At 33.0% G+C, this 24074-nt stretch overlaps 1 protein-coding gene across 3 annotated transcripts in view; it reads right to left on the minus strand.

The window, feature by feature from the left end:
- LOC131531454 (E3 ubiquitin-protein ligase RNF123) overlaps nucleotides 1-24074 on the minus strand; it is a 133657-nt gene that overhangs the window by 12118 nt on the left and 97465 nt on the right. For all 3 annotated transcript variants that reach the window (XM_058762226.1, XM_058762227.1, XM_058762228.1), the window contains one exon: nucleotides 9272-9366. In XM_058762226.1, the coding sequence (XP_058618209.1) occupies nucleotides 9272-9366 (95 nt within the window). The remainder of the gene's footprint in view (nucleotides 1-9271; nucleotides 9367-24074) is intronic.

A 24074-nucleotide genomic window follows, 5' to 3' on the forward strand; every position in this document is an offset into this window, starting at 1 on the left:
CAGAGCACACATTGCTTCTCAGAACGTTGAGCTTTGTAAAAATCGACGCATTTCAGAAAGACGGGGCATAGAGGAGCAACAATAATGTACAGTATGTGTAAAATAATGTGTTTTTTGAACCTTAAACCACATAAACACATTGCATTACACCAAATACACAAAATAATGTTCTTTTTAGCAACATCATATGACCCCTTTAACTTTCAGTTCTAGTTAATAACAACACTGGTACTTGAGTAATTGTGCTTCATTATATCCATTATAAAGTATTATTTTGGGGAAATTTATAATTTTAAGTATACTTATTTAATTTAAATTTAACTTTAAGTTTTAGCAATATTATTATGTGTTTTTGTCATTTTTATATTTCAATTCACAAGCTTTAATTATAATATAAACTAAAATAAATAGTTTTATTCAACTGGAATAAATTATTTTTATTTCAATTTTAGTTTTAATCATTTAAATATACTTCAAACTCATTATTTCAGTTAATTGCCACTGAACCACTGGCAACATTTCTAAGTTTTTCATATATATTACAGCTTTATTTCAATTAAAACATTTTAAAAATACAAACTTTTAAATTATTTAATTTTCAGTAATTTTCAGTAATTTTCAAAAACAACACTGGTATTTGAATATTTGTGCTTCATTACAAAGTTTACTGGAGATCAATTTAAACTAAACACTTGTAAAAAAAAAAAAAAAGAAGTTTGACATACTGTATATATGTGTGTGTACTTTGTTTGTTTATTGAAAAACAACTCCCACACTATAGTCATTTGTCATTATGAAGATGCAATTTGTGTTAACAACCATCACTGAAGACTTTTTTTATTACATATTTAGCATTTTATCATTATATTATTTCATTTTTTTTTTACCACAAATTTTTGTTATTTTTTCTGTTTATGTTAATTAATTGAATTAGTTTATGAAAATGCTACTTTTAACTAATGTGTCAATAGTTTTCATCTTATTTTTATCTTTAATATACAACACTAACCCTGCTTCTGTCCAGTCTCATCATTTTCATTCATCACCTTACGTAACAGCCAGGCTGGCAGCTTCTTGAAAATAAATAAAGAATTCCTCTCTGGACTTTCAGGTCACCAAGAAATGTCAATCTCAGCTCACTTTAAAGCCGGCTGGAGAGTCGCGGAGAGAAGAGGCCGTACTTTTGCTGTGGGAGTGAAAATTGTAGCTCTCTTCACAGCTAAAGTGCCCAGAAAGAGCGCCAGGTAATTGCAGCGAGCTTTCCTGAGGAGAATTAGCTCGAAGCGCTGTCAAAAAATGCTACAACTCCATCCTGAGTAATCAAACTTCATTTTTCCTGAAGTGAAAATAACTATGTTTCTTGCAGGAATACTGGCGTTCACCTAAACGTCTTGTCCGTGGAGAAATGGATTACACTGCGGTGAGTCGCACAGATGGAGATTTGTCAAAAACGTGTAGGTGTTGATTTCCCAACCGAAAGCCAGCAGATTCAGAAAACTGTATTATTCCTCTTCCACTCTGCTGTATCATTAGTTTGTTTTTTATTTATTTATTTTTTTTTGAGCAAACTGATTTCCTAAGCTCATGTCTTCATGAAAGCTGAAATCTAGGACAAGGCTCAGAGAGGAAATAAGTCTGGGAACTTCAAAGCACTTCAAGTATCTTAGAAAAGTGACCTCTGGTCAGGCAACCACAGTAACTACAGAGAATATAGAGAGCAAACTTGGTTTTTCAATGACAATTTGGCTGAATACTGACATGTTTTTCTTCCTGAAAATATGCTGGGCTGCCACTAGCACCACAGAAATACAGTCATTATACAAACAGCTGCAAGGAAATAAGAAACTATAACTAGATTTCTACAAAATGTGAATGTTTCACACTATTTGTACTTTACTCTGGTATAGTAACTAACCCTAGGTAATCAACATCTCACATTTACTTATTCAGTATTGTAGCTTTGTTTCCTTATACGTTTTCATTTTAAATTTCAATTTGCATCCTGTTGGCTTCCTATGATCGATTGGAGCATGCAATGAGCACACAACCTGTTTAAACAATTGCTTGAGAAAATGTCGCTATGTAAAACTGCTATGGTTGCCTTAAAAATAATGTCTAAAGTGTTTCGCAAACTTTAGCAAATCCAGTGATTAGTTCTTTCTCGAAAGAGCACGTTGTATCAACCTGGTATCTTTTAAACATGATTTTGTTTCCAGGCAAACTACTTGCAAAAATGGTTTCAGTGCAAAAACATATATCCGAGTGTCTATCGAAGACTTCGCGCAAGTTTCGCAAACTTTTGCAAAACCACTGATTAGTTCTTCCATTTCCAACTAGTTGCAAAATTTAACTACTTTTTTTTTTTTTTTTCAGTGAACATTTCTTTCCTTTGTTACCCACAATTTAGTTTATCCAGGTGAAAAATATTTTATAATAGTCAGTGCTATTTCTTTTGATATGCCTACCTGTGAAAAGCAAACAGAATCTGTTGTTTTTGTATATTTTATGTAATCATGCCAAAAGTAATTTATCAAACAATAAGCAAAAGAGTGTAATAATAAAGCAGTCGAATGGTTCATTCAAGCACAGTTTCAGCATTTCAAAAAGCCCTAGTTCAATTCAAGTATTTCAGATTGTGGTAATCTGCCGGATTCTCCGCAATTTAGCATTTAGAACAGAACCTGCATTGTTTAGCACAATATTTTTGGCCGTGTTAGCACCACTATAACACTATTCCTAAAAAATTCCCTCTGGTGTGTTATCAAACAAACCAATGCCTTTTTTTGGGGGGGCAGTGTTGTTATTGATAACTAAGAGCAAAAAAAAAAAAAAAAAAAAAATTATTTTGAAAGCCGAAATCAATGTGAATACTAAATGAAAAATAACTTTAAATAATATAACTTTTTTTAAACTTAAATTAGTGGAAATATAAACACACACTATTATAAAATATTAGTAATTACTATAATAGTATGGACATAATACTAAAACAACACTACACTGGAGCATGTTACAACCAACCAAGCTCACAAGCACATAACCAAGTCTTGGAGATGTTCTATGTTTCGACTCGTTTAACAATGAGAAAAGAGGAACAAATACAGAGGGGCTGTTAATGATCATCACTAAGTGCAGATGAGAGCTTTGCTCACTTGGTTGGAGGCAAGAGCTGCTCATGGCTAGAAAAAAACGACTGGTAATCAGACACCACTTTACAGAGAATGTGTGGAGAGCCCAACACACACACACACGGATCAAATTTTTGCGGCACAAAAGACAGGCCGCACACTTTGTTACCCTGGACGTCAGAGGCAAGGTGCACTTGGCAGAGAAACGTAAACAAATATCAGTGAGTGTGGAAACACCCGCACGAATACATTTGCTCAATGAGCTAATGATAGGACGAGCTTCTGTTCTGGCAAAGATGCTTAAGGATCAAGACATACTCTACGCAAAGTTTCAAGCACAATGTTCTTGTTCGTAATCATTAATCATAAGCCCTTTTATTTATAAACCCTGCCCATAAATAACAAGCTTTTATTATGAAACACACTTACTTTTCATAATCCTGTCAATTTAAATTTAAATCAAAACCTGCTCTACATATTATTTTTTCTTGTTTGATATAGTAGCTTTCACTCTAGAAAAGTTCATGCATTGAGTATCAGTGAACAAAAGTTGTGTACATTTATAATATAGGTTCATGTTAATTCACAAATATACCGTTAATTGTTAATTCAAGTTGTTAGTTCATAAAAAATGTTGATTTATTCAACTTGCAATGTTAAACATATATTTATGCAGAAATCTGGCATTGACCAACATTAATAAATGCTGTAAAAAATATTGCATATTGTCAGAAAATGAAAACTAATATTAGCCAACTGAGCCTTTTTGTAAAGTTTTACACTATTATGGTCTAAAATATTTTCATAATTATTAATTATAACTGCCCAAAAACTGTATACAAACACTTCAGTCACATTTAAAATGTAATAATATATAGTATTGTATTAAATAAGAATATATTGCTATAGTAAACATAACAAAAAAAGTGTCAATTATTGTAGAGAAAGATGTTTTGTTTGAAAGCAGGACACCTGTTTTTAACATTGATAATGATAATAATAATGTGTCTTGAGCAGCAAATCTGCATATTAAAATGATTTCTAAAGGATCATGTGACACCGAAGACTTGAAGCAATATTACATTGTGTCGTCTCTGCTATTATAATAAGTGAATTCAAGAGTTCAATCATTGTTTCCTCACCCACAACAAATCAAACTGACCGTACATCGAAATAACTGAAGGTGGCAACAGCTGAACATCTACACAGAAGCCATAGTCACAAATAAAAAAAGGTTGATCTATAGAGATGCAATGTATTCACTTTTAATCAAGGGTGGAATATGAGTAAGTAGGATTATTATAGCAATAAATAGTAATGACCCATAAAATAACCCACCAAAACACATGGTGGGTTCCACCAATATTGCATTAGCTACAGTTCATCACTCAAAACCTCAAGGGGAACAATAGCAATAATATTTCTGTTTATTAAAGTTCTGCATTGTGACATGAAAACAAATCATGTTGCCACAAGGCATATCATAACGCAACAAGAAAATCTCCTTATTTTTTTGTTTAAATTGTGGCCAGATGATAAATACGTAAAACCACACTGTTCTGTTCCCTCAGCGTTAACCAGACGTGATTTAACCAATGTGATTTGCATTCATAAATGGGTTTGCATGTGCATCTACCACCAGATGATCCGGTGAGTGCGTTTATTGGAAAATACTGTATGTTGTCAGCTTCAGTTAAACTCTAAAGCCACGTAAGAGGCTGAAATTATGTATTAAATTTAGAATAGTTCTTAAAATAAATGTGGTTGATTTGATTTTATCTCTATAAATTTACATTATGTTAATTTATAAAGGTACTTTATAAAAGTACTGGCGAAAAAAAAAAAAAAAAAAATAGTAGATCAAGCATAAAAAGAAACTGAATACATATTTACCAGAAAATTATCCGAATATCTCAAAAGATTTACCAAATGTGAATAAATTGTTGATTTATCTGTAGCTTAACTACCTCATGATTGCATCTGTAATTTGGCGCAATTCTCAATCCGTAGTGTAATGACAGAAAACTGATGATAATTATGGCAGCGATTCTCTGAAGCGCAAATATGTTTTGGAATATCATTCAAATGATGCTGTTCTGACTGAAAATATAGTGTCAGACACGCTGCAGTCTGCTCCAGGAAAATAAATGACAAGAGACAGTTTTAGAAGTAAACAGTGAAATCAACACGTTAATCTCGGAGGTAAAATGTGAAAATTTACACTTTGTGGTGCAAATTAAAAGCGACTGCTGCAATACCGACAGGCTATTTCCTATATTCCTCATCATTTCTCATTGTTATACAAGTAGGGGAGCAGCTGATATGAAGACAAGATTTTGTTTTTATATGTAATGTTGCCTTAAAATACAGTATATATGAATTTAAAAGAGAAAATGTATGTATCAAAGTATCTTCAAAGTATTTTCAAATTCTAATAAACATTCACACAACATGACAAACAATCAAACAAAAAAGCAAGCAACAAGTAAAACAACAATCAATTAAACAAACAAAAATAGTTTGAAATAAATGTTGACAACATGACAAACAAAAATCAAAAAAGCAAGCAAAAAGTAAAACAAAGCAAAACAAAATGCAAAACAACAAAAACTATTTGTTTGTGTGTGTGAGTTGAGTAAATAAATAAATGTTGGCTGTCCAGCTAAATTAAACTACACAAGAAAACAAATGTCCTTGGTAGAATTATACGTCATGCCAGCTGCCCATATTTACTAATATATCCTATTTTAACATGATTATCAAAATGTTATATGGCTATTATAGAAAATAAACATGCTTATTTCTTGTGCTGTTGCAATGCAGCAGACTGCACAACTCAATTTAACGCAGAGGAGAATTATCTGTTTAAATTGAATTGGCTGCTCTGTGCTGAGGTGGGTCTGCTGATTCTGCTGCTGCTGCATTGTGGGAGATGGGAATGGACGATCATATTTCTCTGCAGAGGAGAAGCTCTCGGGGGAAGAGCTTCACTTTCTGCTGTCTAATGCTGCGGTGGATGGGGCTAGATCAGAGTAGCGGCTATGGAAAGATCTGAATGGGCAGGCCATAACATTAACGTCATGCCACGGAAACCTCAAGGAACTTTGTGATTCCACTTCAGAAAATCACCAACAGGCTTTTATTGCCACCCACCGTCATACTGTTAAAAGCTCTTTTTTCAAAGATGATACCATTGATGAATGAATCGCTTCATTTTTGTCAATAAAAAAAAAAAAAAAAAAAGGCTTTTAAAGGACAGCTGGTTCAATACGTTGTAAGTTCCTAGGTTGCATTTAATTTTCAAAACCATGCTTTACTGAACACTGAAAAGTTGTTGATTTTTTGTGTGTCATTTGCTGAATGACAATCAGGTACACAACAGCTTGACACATTAGGAAAAAACAGCAGGGCGAATTTATGCGATTGCTCGTAAAACCATTCTTATGTAATTTGTTGCATGAATTACGGAGCCCCTATGAGGAAATGGTGAAAAATTACTAGATGCGAGGAAAAAGCTATTTTAACGCTTCTGCATTCTCTCACATCACATTTGCATTCTCCTGCAAAAGTATTGCGTTCTCCTGAGAAACGTTGTTCCCTCGCAAAAATATCTGCATTCTCTCGCAAAAGAGTTGCGTTCTCCCAATTATTGTTCCCTCAAGAAATGTTGCACTTTCTCGTACAAGTACTGCGTTCTCCTGAGAAACTTTGTGTTTTCTCAAAAAAAAAAAAAAAAAGCTATTGTGTTCTCCCAAAAGTAATGCATTCACCCAATTAAGGTTGTTCTCGTATGACAATACTGTTTTTGACAGAAATTGGGCGTTCTCCTGCAAAAGTTTTGCTTTCCCCAAAAGTACTGCATTCCCCCGAGAAACTTTGTTCTCTCACAAAAGTATTGTTCTCCTGAGAAACTTTGCATTTTCTCGCAAGAAAGTGTTATGTTCCCCCAAGTAACTTGCATTCTCTCACTGAAATACTGTTTTTTCCCAAGAAACTTGGCATTCTCTCACAAAAGTTTTGCATAAGCTTTGTTGTCTAACAAACTAACAAAGTTACTTTTAAAAGTAATGCATTACAATATTGCGTTACTCCCTAAAAAAGTAATTAATTACACTACTTAGTTACATTTTAGGGAAAGTAATATATTACATTCATTTTGAGTTGCTTTTTAAATCTGGGCAGGGCTTGCTTGTTTGTTTTTAATATAAAAAAGTTCTTCTTTTACAAATGTAAAAGTCCTTTCACACCAAAAGTGAAATGAATACGCCTCTGGCTTAAGGAAATGTAAATTAATGTCTGTACAGTAAAGGACACAGCTCAAACTAATTGCATGAAGAATATGACGCTGGAGAAGAAAGTTCAACACTATTCAGCAATAACAAAAAATTAAACATAAATATGTCAGAACTTTTCTCTATTGGGCGGACATGTCAGCCACCTGAGCAAAAACATTCTTTATACCAGACCTGTACAGTATTTTAAAGTACAGTACAGTACTTTAAAATATTATTTACTCTTGTGAATCAATACTCCAGTCTTCAGTGTCACATGATCCTTCAGAACTCATTCTAATATGCTGATTTATAATCAATGTTGCAAACAGTTATTCTATGTTGGATTCTTTGATAAATTAAAAGTTAAAAAGAACAGTGTTTATTCAAAATAGAAATTATGTGTTACAATATACACTACTATTCAAAAGTTTGGGGTCAATAATTTTTTTTCTTTTTCTTTTTTTTTTTAAGAAATTGATACTTTTATTCAGCAAGGATGCGTTAAATGGATAAAAACATATATTGACTTATATTGTTTGAATTTGTTTTTATTTTAAATAAATGCTGTTCTTTTAACTTTTTATTCATCAAAGAATCAAAAAAAAAAAAAAAAGTATCACAGGTTCCAAAAAAAATATTAAGCAGCACAACAGTTTCAACACTGATAATAAATCAGCACATTTCAATGATTTCTGATCATGTGACACTGAAGACTGGAGTAATGATGCTGAAAATTCAGCTTTGCTTCACAGGAATAAATTACATTTTATTATTATTATTTTTTTCCCCCTGTATTTTGGTCAAATAAATACAGCCTTGATGAGCATGAGATATTCTTTTGTGAAAAACAAGGTCTGTTATGTATTAGGCTTATAATATAGGCCTAACACAATATAATATAATATTAAAACAAACTGAAGCATTTAAACTGGTAGACTAGACTAGACAAGAATAGAATACAAACTGAAGCATTTAATCTGAGAACTGTAAGCAATTTTTTTTTTTTCAAAAACCATGAGCGTGAATTCTTATATAGCTATGTAAACATTGCTATGAAGTACAGTTTGCACAACACACCTGTGTGTGACTGTAAATATCTCGGAGTTTTGTTACCGTTCTGTGCCCATCCTCCGCTCAAGCCACCCTTCTTTAATACATGAGGACATTTTATTTCACATGTCATTGCGTTGGCTCACGATTTGAGCTATTTCGTCCACAATCATTCAAGTATTCGGTTTCTACAGCGACTCATTTGGCGCACATCATTCTCTTTCTGTGAAATCTGTAAACCGCATTCATCGGTTCTAACTCTATAGCGACATCAACTCTATAGCGGTTTACCCGAGCATTGCAATTCACTCTCTTTTACTAGAATTTAATCAAATGGCTTTCTCTACTCATTTTTGCGTGTGCGCGGCACATTATTTTTTCTGCCGGACGTTCTATATGACCATTCTCCTATGGTCACAAACACTTATTATATATCTACATAATGATGATTAGACACAAAAATACTGCAAATATCACTGGAATTGTTTAGAATATCTGTTATTTTGGACTGAAATAATAAAAAAAAAAAGTCACGTGAAGACCTACATGCACTACTACACTTATTAAGGTTTGCAGAAGCAGATTAAGCATGTTTTATTTGTGTGAGCATACATAATACTGGACTATTTATATTTTAAAATATAAAATGTTACTTTTGGCAGAATTTGTGTAAGTTGTAAGCAGACCACTTCATTTTAACGGTTCATGAGGCAGCAGACACCATATTGCTGTCCGTCAGTGGCAGATTTTGACTGTAGTCATGGTACGATGGAGAGGCAGGTTGTAGTTTGCTGAACCTGTGTGGGAAGCTGTACTCACCGCTGTGCTGGCAGCTGCCTGCTTGGACTCCTCCGTGAGGAAAGTTAGCATCTGTTCTACCTTCTGCTCTTCCTCCGTGCTGATGTAGTCAGTATCTACGCAAAACAAACACAACAAATGTCAGACTTTACACACCGTACTGACACATGGTACATTTGAGGAATTGCTCATTGGTGAGATTTCCACAATGAGGATGCAAACACCGTAACTAAACATGGACCGGATTTCCAACGTCAGTGTAGAACGTGATTCTTAGCTGGCAGTAGTCATCCATATGCATCCTTCCTGCGATCCATCCATTTATACAAAATATAAATGAACACATAACATGTTTTGACAGAAAAAAAGTATTTTTTTCAAAAAACTCATTTTTTACTTTAAAAAGCAGTGTTTTCATCCCATGTGTTCAAAATAATTGTCATAAAGCAGTGACTTTTTAAATGCACGTCTAGGAAAATAAATGTGTTTGAAATTTAGTTTTTGAGTCTTTTTAAAGAATAAGAACATTTATTCACATCAAGCTAATTTTTTTTTTCAGTAACATTTTTATTTGGTCCAGCGTTTTATATGCAATAACGTAAGATTTGCATAAAAATACACTGAAAATGATTAAACTACATTTATTTTACAATTGTTTTTAAATTTATTATATACGAGTGTAATTATTAAATTTATTCTAAAATGCATTTTACTATATATTATTATTATTTTTTTACTAATTCTCCAATTTATATTAATCAACTTTTAATAAAAAATACAATTTGTCTGTTGCGAAAACCTGAGCTCCTGAAATAACATTATAATCAAAACACTATTTCAATATAATATTTTATAGCATTGATGCTTCAGTTTTATATATTTGTATACGACATAAATTAGAATTTCAAAAGCAATGTGGCATTTTTTTATGCACATATGTGACCCTGGACCACAAAACCAGTCATAAGTAGGGGTATAAAGAATTTATTGTATGGGTCAAAATTATCGATTTTTCGGTAACACTTTATTTCGATAGTAGTATGTACATGTAGTTGCAAATTAATGAGAATTAATTGACATGTAGTTACAAAGTTACTTATAGTTAGTAGAATGTCTAAAGTGGACTATCGAAATAAAGTGTAACCGATTTTTCTTTTATGCCAAAAATCATTATAGGATATTAAGTAAAGATCATGTTCCATGAAGATTTTTTGTAAATTTCCTACTGTAAGTTTTTGATTAGTAATATGCATTGCTAAAGACTTCATTCGGACAACTTTAAAGGCGATTTTCTCAATATTTTAATTTTTTTGCACCCTCAGATTCCAGATTTTCAAATAGTCGTATCTTGGTCAGTATACTTCAATGGACAGCCTATTTAATCATCTGATGTATAATTCACATCAGATGATATATATTCAGATGATGTATACATCTCAATTTCCAAAAATTGACCCTTATGACTAGTTTTGTGGTCCACAGGCACATATAGGACTTTATTCAATACATATGTTTCCATTGTAGTTTTGAAGCCTTTTTAGAGAATATTTAAAGAGCATATTTTAGAGAATATTTAGAGAAAATTTAACTAATTTAAAGCAATTTTAATGCACATTTGTATAATAAAATAATTATTATATAATAAAAAAGATCAGAAATGATGCACTTCACTCATATGCATGTAAAAGGAGGCAGCAGTTACGACTGCCACTCAAAGTCCCGTTCAGCAGCTCTGACTGGCACAATCAAAAAAGATCAATGCCAAAGAAAAGACTTTCTAATTGCATTTACGTCATTTTTTCATCTATCACTCATTGGGTTTAATTGCTGGAGGGGAACTGTGTGAAAGACCCTCTCCCATCACCCTCCACTCATTAGCTAGGCTCATCATGAATGCATTGGGATCAGCTTGATAATTTTAGACTCTCGTTGTGAGTGCCACAGGTCTGGGAGGCTCGTTTTTCCTTCAGCTTTTACTTTCCCCGCAGCAATTTCATGCTCGTCTAGTCTGCAACTGCCAAAATTGGTCCTGACATTGCCAATCATCGCTGCTCCGTTCAATGTTTTGGACTGATGAACAGCGATGACAGCCGGCATCTTGATTGCAAGTGGAAGACGAAGTGGAAAAGCACTATGTTACGGCGTCTGATGCCACAGTTCTGGTGTTAAAATGTAGGTAGAATCACACAGCAGGTGAAAACAAGGTGGCAAGGTTTAGCTGGATTGCATGCTTCAGTTAAAGGGGTCATATGATGTGATTTCAAATTTCCCTTTCTCTTTGGAGTGTTACAAGCTGTTTGTGCATAGATAAGATCCCAGAAGTTGCAAAGACTAAAGTCTCAAAACTAAAGAGATATTATTTATAAAGTTAAGACTCGGCCACGCCTCACTAAAACGGCTCATTCAAACACACCCCCACATGTCTACGTCATGGTGTGGGGAGATTTGCAAAACACCGCCCAAACGTATACGCATCGAAAGAGGGCGGGACTTTTATTCTCGCTGTAGTATTGTTGTTGCCGCCGCCGCCATGTCCTGGAGACGCTGTGTTTAGTTGTGAAAGTGAAACTACTTTGTTTGGGCTTCCAAAAGAGACACAACTAGAAATCAGTGGTTAAGTTGTATTTACAACACTGTTCCAGAACAGTTCAACCCAAATATTCGAGTGTGTGCAGCACATTTTACAGAGGACTATTTCCTGACTATGTGGAAAATAATGTGTTTTTTGAACCTTAAACCGCATAAACACATTGCATTACACCAAATACACAAAATAATGTTCTTTTTAGCAACATCATATGACCCCTTTAACAACTGCTGACAGATGCCACACTTACATGCTTCCTAGTTCTTTCTCTACTGACAGCCATTCAAAAGTAACTGTATATTCTGAATATTTTATTATATTATATTTTACAGTGACCAATTTTGTTTGTGCTCTTAAAGAGCGTTCTAATTTTTATATAGCTTTTTTTTTTTTTTAATGGTTATAATTTAACAAAAATATTAATATACTGTATAATACCATGTCATATATACTGTGTGTTTGATTACCATTGATTAGCCATTCAACATTACAGTATAATTGAGAGCTATTCATTTTAACATTTATTAGACTACTTAAAATAACTTCTAATTAAACCTTCACATAAACTCATTATAAAAAATGTCATATTTATCTGTGCCCTGTAGATCTGCATGCTTGTAGATTCTTTCGCGATACAGGCTGCAGCGCGCGCCGGTGCAGAGCATGCGCTATGAGCACAGTACTGTTTCCGCACTCGTTTGACATTGCGCCTGGTGCTGAGGCGAAGTGGAGCGCACGTCCCCTGTTTGAAGTGGTTATAAAGACGTTCTGCGTTTAAATAAACGATGGTTCTTGTCAAGAAAAAAGAGACAGAAGCATCAGTTTTTATTGGGGTGGCCAACTGTAGCCCCACCCCTGCGTTAATTGCGTAAAATATTTTTAACACATTAAAATTAAAAAAAAATGTACTAATTTTGACAGCACTAATATATACACACAAGTAGATGTGAGATATGGCTGTATATCGGCATGGCTGTGTTTTGGCCATAGGGAAGTACAGTGTGCCAATATACAGCCATATCTCATGTCTACAAGTGTAATATTGCGTTTATACAAAAGGTCGACAGCACGAGTGTGTAAATACATGAGAAACAACAACGGATTGTCTTTAAAAGCCCTCTTTTGTGCAGAACTACTTCCTTCCGCCACAGATTCAAACCTAAATTTGACAGTTTAACAGTTGAACCCAAGCCTCCGTTACTAATTCCAAAACGTCACTTTAGAACTAGTAACGAAGGAACGTTGAGTTGCTTCATTAAAAGCTTATTGTATTACTATATTAAAAGCAGTGTATTATGTGTAGTAGACTATTATGAGAGAGATGGACTGCACGAGTGTGATTACCTGCATCCGATACAGCATTCATTCTTCAGCTCAATTTCATATGCACAATAATACATTAGTTTTGTTAGATAGGCTCGTACTATCCTTTCATCTGTTTAGGGTGATTTCTGATGACAGCGCTGCTCAGTGCATTTGTTAGTTGCATCTTACAAGCTGTTGTTAAAAGTAAAAAGTTTCTGTCTTTTTCAATATAAAAGTATATAGAGGCACCAGAGCCAGCGGTAAATTCCAGAAGATCTGGCCGAGGTAAGGCGCTCTCTCCGCGGGTTTATGAGCGCTGAACGACTGCTGACGTCCTGGAGCTTGCGTCTCCGAAAACGTCAAAGCAAATTTTCAAATAGACGTTCTCTTTATTAAAAACTGCATATTTCAAGTCCAAACAAGTACATTCTCACCTAAAATGCTCTTAAAACTACATTCTGTGACACAAAACAGTATTATTTTTAAATTATAGTGGATTTCGCCAAGACACTTGCTGTGAGAAATACGGCAACTTCGGCAAGTGGAGTGATACAAATGGTGAAATGACTGTTGGATTCTGTTGGACTCTAATATCACACTCTTACCAGCCAATCAGATTCGAGGACCAGAAAGAACATTTCACGTTAATTTAAAAAGGTATCAGCTTTTAACAGCTTTTTCGTTGTTGTGAAAACCTAAAATAATAGTACAAACAGAACACTATTATAAATACAATATTATGAATATTATGCTTTAGTTATTCATTATTCATGTTTTCACACAGTAATACAATAACTAGCATGTAACTTGCAAGCTGTCAGGATGCTAGAAAAGCGCTCGAGTTTAACGGCGTTCATTCACTGTTCAGCTTCAGCTCACGCTGCTCAAGTAGAACAAGAGAGTCTGATTTTTCTTAATTGGCGAGATTCGAGTCCTCTGTGTTTTATGACGTCTAAAGCATGTGCTTTGCCAATAATTCACGGCACCCATCCAGAAGCTCTAGCAGATTGTTCTGATGACGGCTATCACGTCTAGCAGCAAACGGGTCGATCAGCGTTTCCTTGGGTTAGAGTCTGGAGAGCCTCTAAATCAGCATCTGCTGCAGAGCACCCATTACACCTGAACATTATGAACGTCGCACTGATATTTACATGGAATATTTATGAGCCGTGTTAATGAAACTTTTGGCCTTTATCACTGGGAAACCCTTCCAGGTTTGAAAGCACATCATTAACACAGATCAAAACGCATCAATCAACAGGCGAATCTCACACAAACTCAGCTTGCCAGAGCTTCAATTAATTGTTCATCCAAATATGAACATTCTGTCATTACTTGCTCGCCCACATAGTGCCCCCATGCCTACTCTTTAGAAATAAATAAATATAGATTAATTAAATAAATGGGCAATGAAGCTATCACATCCCAGAAATTAATTAAAAAAGGGCAATTACGGATTTGTTTAGATTCAGTTTGATTCTTGACCCATTAAAAAAAAAAAAATTTAATTAAGTAACACATAAAATATATTTTTTAAGAAAATGAAGAAAAAGAAAAAAGAAAGAAAAATGTATTTTTTCAACTTTAATTTGATTTAGTTTTATTCGATTTCAATGAAATTATATTCAATTCAGATTCACTGGGTGCTTTAATAAAATAAATTCCAATTAAATTTAATTATACATAATTAGTGAATTCATCTTATATAATTTATTTGTTTATTAAAATACTTTAAAATATTTTAAATGATTTTATGTCATTCAATTTGATTTATGTTCACTGGCTTTCAATTCAATTCCATTTATTTCAGATTCATCGGGTGCATTTCTAATGTCCATTGTGCTTATATACATTATATAACTGGCATTAATTAAATAATAAATTAAACAATAACATAAAATAACATCACAATTAAATAATATATTATATTAGATTTTACTATACTATATGAATTTAAAACAATTAAATATTTATTTAAAATAGAAGTTATTTTTAGTATTTAAATATTATTTATGCATTAATAAATTATTATAATCTATTTTTAGTATTTATTAAAATAAATTTTAGATGTAATTTATGTATATTAAAAATCAATTATTATATAATTCCATTATACAATTATATATGTTTTGATACATTTTATTATTTTTATCATATTTTTAATTATTATTTCACGTTAAGTTAAAACGGTATTAAAGGAACAGTCCACTATTTTTGAAAATAACGGAGTGTTCATTTAACAAAAGCAAACAAAAAAAAAATGTCCTTGCTGTGAAAACCTAAAATAATATTATAAGCAATTCAAATTAAAAATAAAATAAATAAATAAATAAATAAATAAATAAATAAATAAATAAATATATATATATATATATATATATATATATATATATATATATATATTTTTTTTTTTTTTATTTGAATTATTTTCAAAATATATTTATTTAAAACAGGAGTTTATTTAATGTTTTATATTTTAATCGAATACTAATCAATATATAAAAATATATAAAGAGAATGTTCTAAAAAAAAAAAAAGAATGTCAACTGGGGACATTAACCTACAAAAACTAAGGGGAAATAAAAAATAAAATAAAAAGGTCTGGTACTGATTCATTATGAATCAATTTGGTTCATATTCACAAAGCTTTCGACTCAATTCGATCAGATTTACTGGGAGCATTTATAATGTACATTTTGCTTACATATAAAAATTAATTGTAATAAAATATAACTATACATAATTACATTAAAAAAATTTATTTTAATATATAACACAATTATAAGTTTAATATTTTACTATTAGTTTCTAAAAATATAAAGGAGTAATTCTAACTTGGTACACTTCAAAACACTATTGGTACAAGTTCCCATTATAAAAAGAAGCGCCAACATTCTCCAAATTTATCTTCTTTTTTTCTCACAATAGAAAGAAGGCCAATGAGTTTGGGACGCAATGAAGGCGAGTAAAAAGAATGATAGAATTTTGTCTAAAACAACTCTTAAATGTTTTAAGAATGGCTTGGACCACACAAGTAACTCTCCACGAGCCTCCCACACGCAGCGCAGTCCTTCAGAGGAGCGCCGGGAATCTTTCCCACACCATCTAGACATTAATTAGTCCTTCGACTCGCCCTGGAGGATCCATGTCAAAAGCCGCGCAGCCGGATCAATGCCACATCCCATCCAAACAGGCAGCTTTGTGATAGGAACACAGCTTAATGTCATTATGGCCATTAGCATCACTTTGAAAGCTCCTTCAGAGGCGCTGGGATAATGAGACGGGACAGTCGTGCTGCGCTGGTTTAAGGAAGGCTGTGGTATTTTGACCTGTCATTAGATCCCGCACAGGTCAGCTCGAGCGCTTGGCGATAGACATACCATTTGAAGTGCTAATGTGGACCACCTACGGCCCACCTTTCCTCATTACTCTATCTGCTCCTCTGATTTATTTGGTATAAATGTATTTCTGTACGCCGACACAATGAATCTGCGCTGCCTCCAGCACTCATTCATTATATATGGCTGCTGTAGCTTTGTGTACAGTACATGGTAGTCCTTCGGTCCTCCAGGCGATCTGAGAATGACAGCGGCTGCACGCTGGACTGAGCTTTCTTTTTTAACATGACTTTCAGATTTGATTCTGAATTCTACCACTGTAAAATGAATTTTTTTAATAATATAAAAATATATTATATTGTTTATTTAATATATTTGATCATTTTTATAATATAAATTTACATATAAATTAAATTCCAAAATGTATAAGTATTATGCAGTACATTTATAAATAAATATATAAACGAATAAATAACTCCCTCTCTCTGTGTGGAATTATATATATGATTTATGGTTATATATTTTGATTTATAACTATATATTCTTGTTTACTTCTTTATATTCTGATTTACATTTACATATTCAGATTTATAACTATATATTCTCATTTACTTCTTTATATTCTGATTTACCTTTATATATTCAGAATTTATATGATTATTTCCTGTTCGGCCTTTCATAATAATATGCTAATAATTATATAAATTAAATTATTATATAAACAAACAATCATATACATTTTAAAATATTATATAAATATTATTGTGACGACCCATGTGTTATGTGCTCATCCCTGGGTTGAATTGTGTGTTTGCTCCGCCTCTCAGCTGATTGCTCTCTGATGGGTTCATCGAGGACACCTGCGTCTGCACTTTGGACCTGGTTTCGTTTGGTTTTGGTTCAGCTTGGTTTTACTTTATACATCCAACATTACTACAGTCCATTACATTTTCATGCATTCACTTAACTTTACACCACTGATTCCTGACTACTTCATGTTATATTGTTTTTTTCTGTATAGTTCTCTTTTGTTAATAAATTTTGTATATTATTCACACTTTGTTGTGTCCTTTTCGAGCCATGGGGCGTAACAATTATAATAAATAAATGATTATGTATTTTTTTTTTCATTGTATTGTAACATATTTAATGATTTAACTGTACTCATTTAAAAAAATAAATAAATAAATAGGGCTGTCAGTTTAACACGTTAACTTATTTTTTTCATAACAAATTAATTAACGCAATTAAAATATTTAAATCGCAGTTAACACACTGGTCCCGCCCCCAGACCTGTATGTCATCTTATATTTAATACAGTTGACTGTTGACAAATATGAAGCAGGGCAACAACTTCATAAATGCAGCTATGCCCTCAAGATATTGGGTCAAAATGAGTATGAGTTTGTCTCATAATTATATTATATGATAAGCAGCATCACACCAGCAGTGAGAGCAATAGCCTATCACACGAGTGCTGTTTGTCCCAAATATAACAAGTGCAAATGTGTTTTTACAACAGTTTAGTAAATACGTTAATACTGTTATATTTTAAACACAATATAGTCAGTTTTTGCTCAGTTTTGCACACAAAAATATTGCCTATAAAGTCAAGCAACCCAGCGAGCAACACAGAGTTGTTTAGTTTCTGAATGAATCCGCATTTTGAACGAATCGGGTGAATCAATGATTCAAAGGCCCATTCATAAAGTGAGCTGTTTACTGTATTCCTGAATGAATCAGCCGTTTGAACAAATCAAATGAATGAATGACTCAAAGACATTTACCGCCACCTGTTGACAGTTTCAGTTTCTTATTTAGAATATAATTTCATTGGTGGAGGGGGGGATACTTTGGGATAGTTCACCCAAAAACAAAACAAAAAAGTCATAATTTACTCAAATCCGAATGTAGAACATAAAAGAAGGTATTTCGAAGACTGCTGGTAACAAAGCTGTTTTGGTTACCAATGACTTCCATTGTATGAAGGAAAAAAAAAAAATATTACACATAAATGTTTAGGCTACAACAGCCTAATGAACTATGGGACATAAAAGAAGATAATTCAAGAAACTTTTTTTTTTTTTTTTTTTTTTAAATGTTGAATCAAATCATATATTTAATTAGATTAAAAATGTTAATGGACTGACAACCCTAAAAAATATCTAAAAAAAGAGGTACATTTTCTTTACAAAATTGCTTTCCAAGACCAGGGGAATAAACAGCACATTAACAATATCAGCAGTGGCTCAGGGAACGATGCCAGTATCAACATGCCAACTTCTACTTCACTAATTCTTCCATTAAACTTCACACACAATATGCTACGATAAAAATAAATAACATTCTGCTCACAGATCAGTGTTTTTCACATTTGAAACACCCTGCAGACTTGGACTTGCTACCGACAGAAAGTTTGGCCAAGTGCATTAATAATGATCCATAAAATAAAGACAGAAGCACTTCTTAGATGTGACATTGCTAGCATGAGGGAGTGTAGCAGTTTTGATTTAATAACACAACATCTGATATTGGCAGAGACAAGAAATAATGAAGCGGTGGACATATTTCCACATACTAATTAATGCTGCTCAGGCAGCACCTGCCCTTCGTTTGCAGTTTTGTAATGAGCTGAGGGAGAAAGTACACATAAAAATGAAGAAAGTTGTGAAATAACAGAAGGAGAGATTTGAGAAGAGAAGTGAAACAGCATGAGAAACTAACTTTTTCCTTCAGTGACTCCAGAAAGAAATAATAGGGGATTTCTTACTGCATACTTCATGTTCAGAGTATGCAGTGTTTTAGGTATAATTCAGTATAAGAATGGTGTCGCATTATATATCCTCATTATAACATATTGTGTTAACATATTGTATGAAATACTATTATTATAAATTCTACTATATCTCAAGATGGAATTAGTATCAGCAGATGTTGCCATTTTTGCCATGGCAAACTGACAGTTTATTAAGATATATTCCAGGTGTTTCTTCATTTTTCCCCCCTTTCTTTAATTGAAAAGTTTCAAACAAAACATGTTTTTCTGCAAACTTTATTTTAATTGAAAATATATTTATAGTTTATTTATTTATTTATTTTTTTTTATTTATATCCTATTACACTGTTGTAAAAATGTATTTAAATCTTAAAGTAATAGTTCAACCAAGTTCATCCAAAAACTGAAAATTTGTTTCTTCAAGGGAAAAGATTTGCTCACCAATGGATCCTCTGTAGTGAATGGGTGCCGTCAGGAAGAGAGACCAAACAGCTGATAAAAACATCAAAATAATCCACAAGTAACCCACACCACTCCAGTCCATCAGTTAATATCTTGTGAAGCGAAAAACTGTGTTTGTAAGAAACAAAACCATCATTAAGACATTTATAACCTCAACAAAATCACTTCTGGCCAAAATAAGAGTCTGTAATCCATAATAACAATTCCCCTAGTGAAAAAGTCAATCTTCTGTTGTCCTCTCACATCAAAATCCACCTACATATTTGTTTAGAGCAAGTTTGGACTGTTTTGAACTATAAACAGTGTTTCATCTATGCATATTTCTCACCTGATTCAGACAAGATGATTTTTACGTTGGAGAAAGTGTTATTATGGACTCGTATTTTAGTCAGAAGCAACAGTATGAAGTTAAAAACGTTTTGATGTATTTGTTTACTACAAACACATAGTTTTTCACTTCACAAGATGTTAACTGATGGACTGGAGTGGTGCAGATTATTGTGATGTTTTTATCAGCTGTTTGGACTCTCATTCTGACGGCATTCATTCACTGCAGAGGATCCATTGGCGAACAAATGACGTAATGCTACATTTCTCCAAATATGATGAAGAAACAAACTCATCTAGAACTCGGATGGCCTGAGGGTGAGTATTGACATCATTCACGTGATTCAAAGTATCTGATTCCAAATTTATTCTCAACTGGATTTCCCCCAAACTTTCACAGGCGAAATCCAATAATTTCCCAAATCCATGTAATCTGGAATCGACTGATTGAAAATATTTCTCCAAGCAGATTTCGCAACGGGTTAATCATGTTGATCAACAGAAAGCAGCTTGGCATTGACCTATAAATGACTAAATCAAATCAAAACCCAATGAATGGAATTGATTCACTGTCACTCCAAAGATTCACATTCCTCTCAGTCACTATTTGCAAAGTATTCAACGATTTCTGATGCTTATCTGACTCTAAAACATGTCTGATTAAATTACAGAAATTGCTATTACATTATCAACCATTATACTTCTAAAATGGCACAAGTATCATAGTAGTAGCCATTCTGAACACTGTCTCTCTCGTTTTAGCCTGGAACCTCGACAAAGACACAAATGTGTAACCCAATTACATCCAATGATGATTCCTAAAAACAAGTCCCGAGGCTCAGAGTGTCCCTGTTTGCTTGAGTAAACCATGCCACACTGCTCAACTCGGTTCAGATGTTGGCGGGCCCGTAACGTGTCCCTTGAGTCTTCAAGCAACAGGTTGAAAAAGGCCCAAGGACAATTCCCAACCAATCGGATCTCAGGAATGGAGTCTGATAGCAATGACCCAGTTCAGTGGTGGAAAACAGAGGAGGTGGGGAGGAGCGGGGCGTCTGTGAAAGCAGAGACAGACAGGAACTGAGGCCGGACGTGGTGTCCATGGCGACCCTTGGTCTCCATGACTACCAGAGAGACCAGCTTCTTCCTCGCGAGCCTGGAGATTCACACCATACTGTCCAGCAGAGCTGAGCGGAACGGGTAGTGTGAGGAAAACCAGGCTGAACGAAGAGTTTGAGAATAACATGGACGACAACAGAGACCAAAATCAACCTGAGTGTGGAAACTTGGAAATCTGATTTCTCATTTGCTAGCGATTCATTTGATTCAAAGAATCAAGGAATGATTCCAAACTGATTCTCATCGCCTGACAAGTGAAAAGTTCTCAGTAACAGCGTAAATGTTTTCATGATTTTTCATTTTGTTTCAAATTTTCGTGAGCAAAATCCAGTCATTTCAATAGAAATTCATGCGATTGGGAATTTTGTGTGTGGGCGAAACATTTTGCAAAAGGATCACATTGGTAACGCAAACTGGCTAACAGAAAGCTTCTAGGTTTGAAAGATACATCACTACACTATTAACAATTGACTACAAAATTTTGCTGAAATTTCAGTCCGAACAGTACATCAACATTCAAAAACTTTCCCAGCTAGTCGTTTTAGCATTTTTTATTATTATTATTATTTTTTTTACAAAAAGGTAAACATTGCAATGTATTACTTTGTATTACTATATTATTGCAAATAAATAAAATGAATTAAATGTTATGCTCCCTGAGTTCCATGAAGTAATTAATCAATTATTTTTTTTCTGAAATTAATTAAATCACACATAACATTAAGGTTTTTTAATAAATATCTTTTTTAATAGAAGATTTTTCAAATTAATGTAGACACATAATAAGAATATATATTTTAATATTTGTTTAATAGCATTTTTAATGATTGAAGGCGAGTATCACTGATACCAATACTACTGATGTCTCTAAGTTACCAAACAATAAATTCTAAATTAAATATAGATGAATCCTTAAAGCTACAAAAGTTACTGATTTCCTCTTTTTTTCTTTTGTTCTTTAATTAGCAGACATCACAGCAGCTGGGTTATTAGGTTATTTGGCTGCTATTACTTTAAGAGCTACCACTGCTGAATGTGACATGGATCTCACACGCATGCTCGTAGTTTCATTTGAGCTTTAATATCAAGTGATCCAGGCTACAGCGTGCCTGACTCTATTTGTGCATGCAATTGAAGAACACACGTTACGAGCACAGTATAGTTGCTGACAGGACAGGAAAGTAGTTTTTTTATTGACATATGGCCTGAAAACCGCCTTTCGCTGAGGCGAAGTGGAGTGCGCATCTGAAAAGTCTCCTGTTTGATGTGGTCGTAAAGATGTTCTGTGTCTAAATAAACACATTTCATGTCAAGAAAAAATAAAATAAAATACACAGAAGCAGCAGTTGTAAGTAGGGTTGCAAAGGGGTGGAACATTTCCGGAAACATTCCAAAAATCCCTGGAAGATTCCAAAAAAAATCCTGGAAAGTTTCCAAAATTTCTGGAATTTTTCCTAAATTTACTGGAAATTTTCCACCTTTTTGCAACCCTAGTTGTAAGTAGGGTGGTCAAACCTAGCTCCTCCTCAGGTATTAAATGTGTTAAATATTTTTAACATGTTAAACTGAATAAATTAATTGCATGTGTTAATTTTGACAATAGATAAATAGATCATTTGAGCTACCTAAAAGCCGTAATGGAGTACGATTGTTTTTCATTGAAATAATCAATTATTAATCATTTATTTAAATTATCAAATTATTATAAATTGGAAATCATTCCAGAATCGTTTGAGAAAGAAATCGCAATGCACCTATGAATCTTTTTCCCCACTACTAATTGATATCCAGTGCCAAAAGAGAGCCAAACAGCAAGTACACAAGCATACACTAAGAGACTCAAAACTCTTGTAAAGTTTTTAAAGTGTGTTATAGAGCATCAGAAAGGCTCTCCTTTCAAATACTGTAAACAAACTCTCAGTGTTGTTCTTGAATGCCTAAAGAGCTGGTTGTTATGCCCGACTCTCTCTTCAAGCAGAGCAGTTTAGAAGTGTGGGCACAGTGGAGATGGAAATGCATCCACTTAGTGTAAATAATTAATCAAAGCCTTTTACAGTAAAGCGGTGGCGGTGGATTAGGTTGGAGGGTCTGTACAGTTAGAGCAGACCCGAGCTTCAGTGCTGGACGAATCGATTCGCACTGCAATCCAGTTGGGAGGGGATTTCCTGATGTCAGTTTCATGGATACATAAATGCAGATTATTAAAAAAAAAAAAGAATGTTTATATCAACAAAGATAAATTAACATAATATATGCACAAAAATGCTTACGATACTTTTTTTATGCACTTCATTATATATACTGTAGTTTTTATAAAATTATAAAAATGGCATAATTTTAATTTAAAGAATAAATGATTTGAAAATTAAACAATCAAGCTCTCTGACCGGTTTAAAAAAATAAATAAATAATTAAAAAAAATAAACATTGAAAGATTTAAATGTCTTCAGTTTTCTTCTTTTAGGACATTTAAATGATCTTCATTTAAGGATTTTCTCACCAAACACTGATATGTGATTAACAGCATTATTAATTATCAAATTACTGTAAACCATAATTATAATTAGTGTAATTTGAGATCTACAATCTGACAATAAAAAAATAAAATAAAATGATGAAACAATAAAAAATATTTATATCAACTAAAGTAATATAATGCATATGTAAGTAATATGTGCACAAAATGCTAATAATATATATATTTTTTAAATAATATAAAATAAATACAGAAAAATAAATAAATAAAAACTGTATATTAGTATGTATATACAAAACTAAAGTATATATAATAAAGTGTGTGTTTTTTGGTTTTTGTTAAAATTGTTCATTTAAATTTCACCTGCTAAGAGGAAATATATCATTTATTGTATGTAGAGGCCAGTTATGGCAGATTATAATTATAACGCATCTCAG

The sequence above is a fragment of the Onychostoma macrolepis genome, chromosome 22, assembly GCF_012432095.1.
Source record: "Onychostoma macrolepis isolate SWU-2019 chromosome 22, ASM1243209v1, whole genome shotgun sequence".
Taxonomy (NCBI): Eukaryota; Metazoa; Chordata; class Actinopteri; order Cypriniformes; family Cyprinidae; genus Onychostoma; species Onychostoma macrolepis.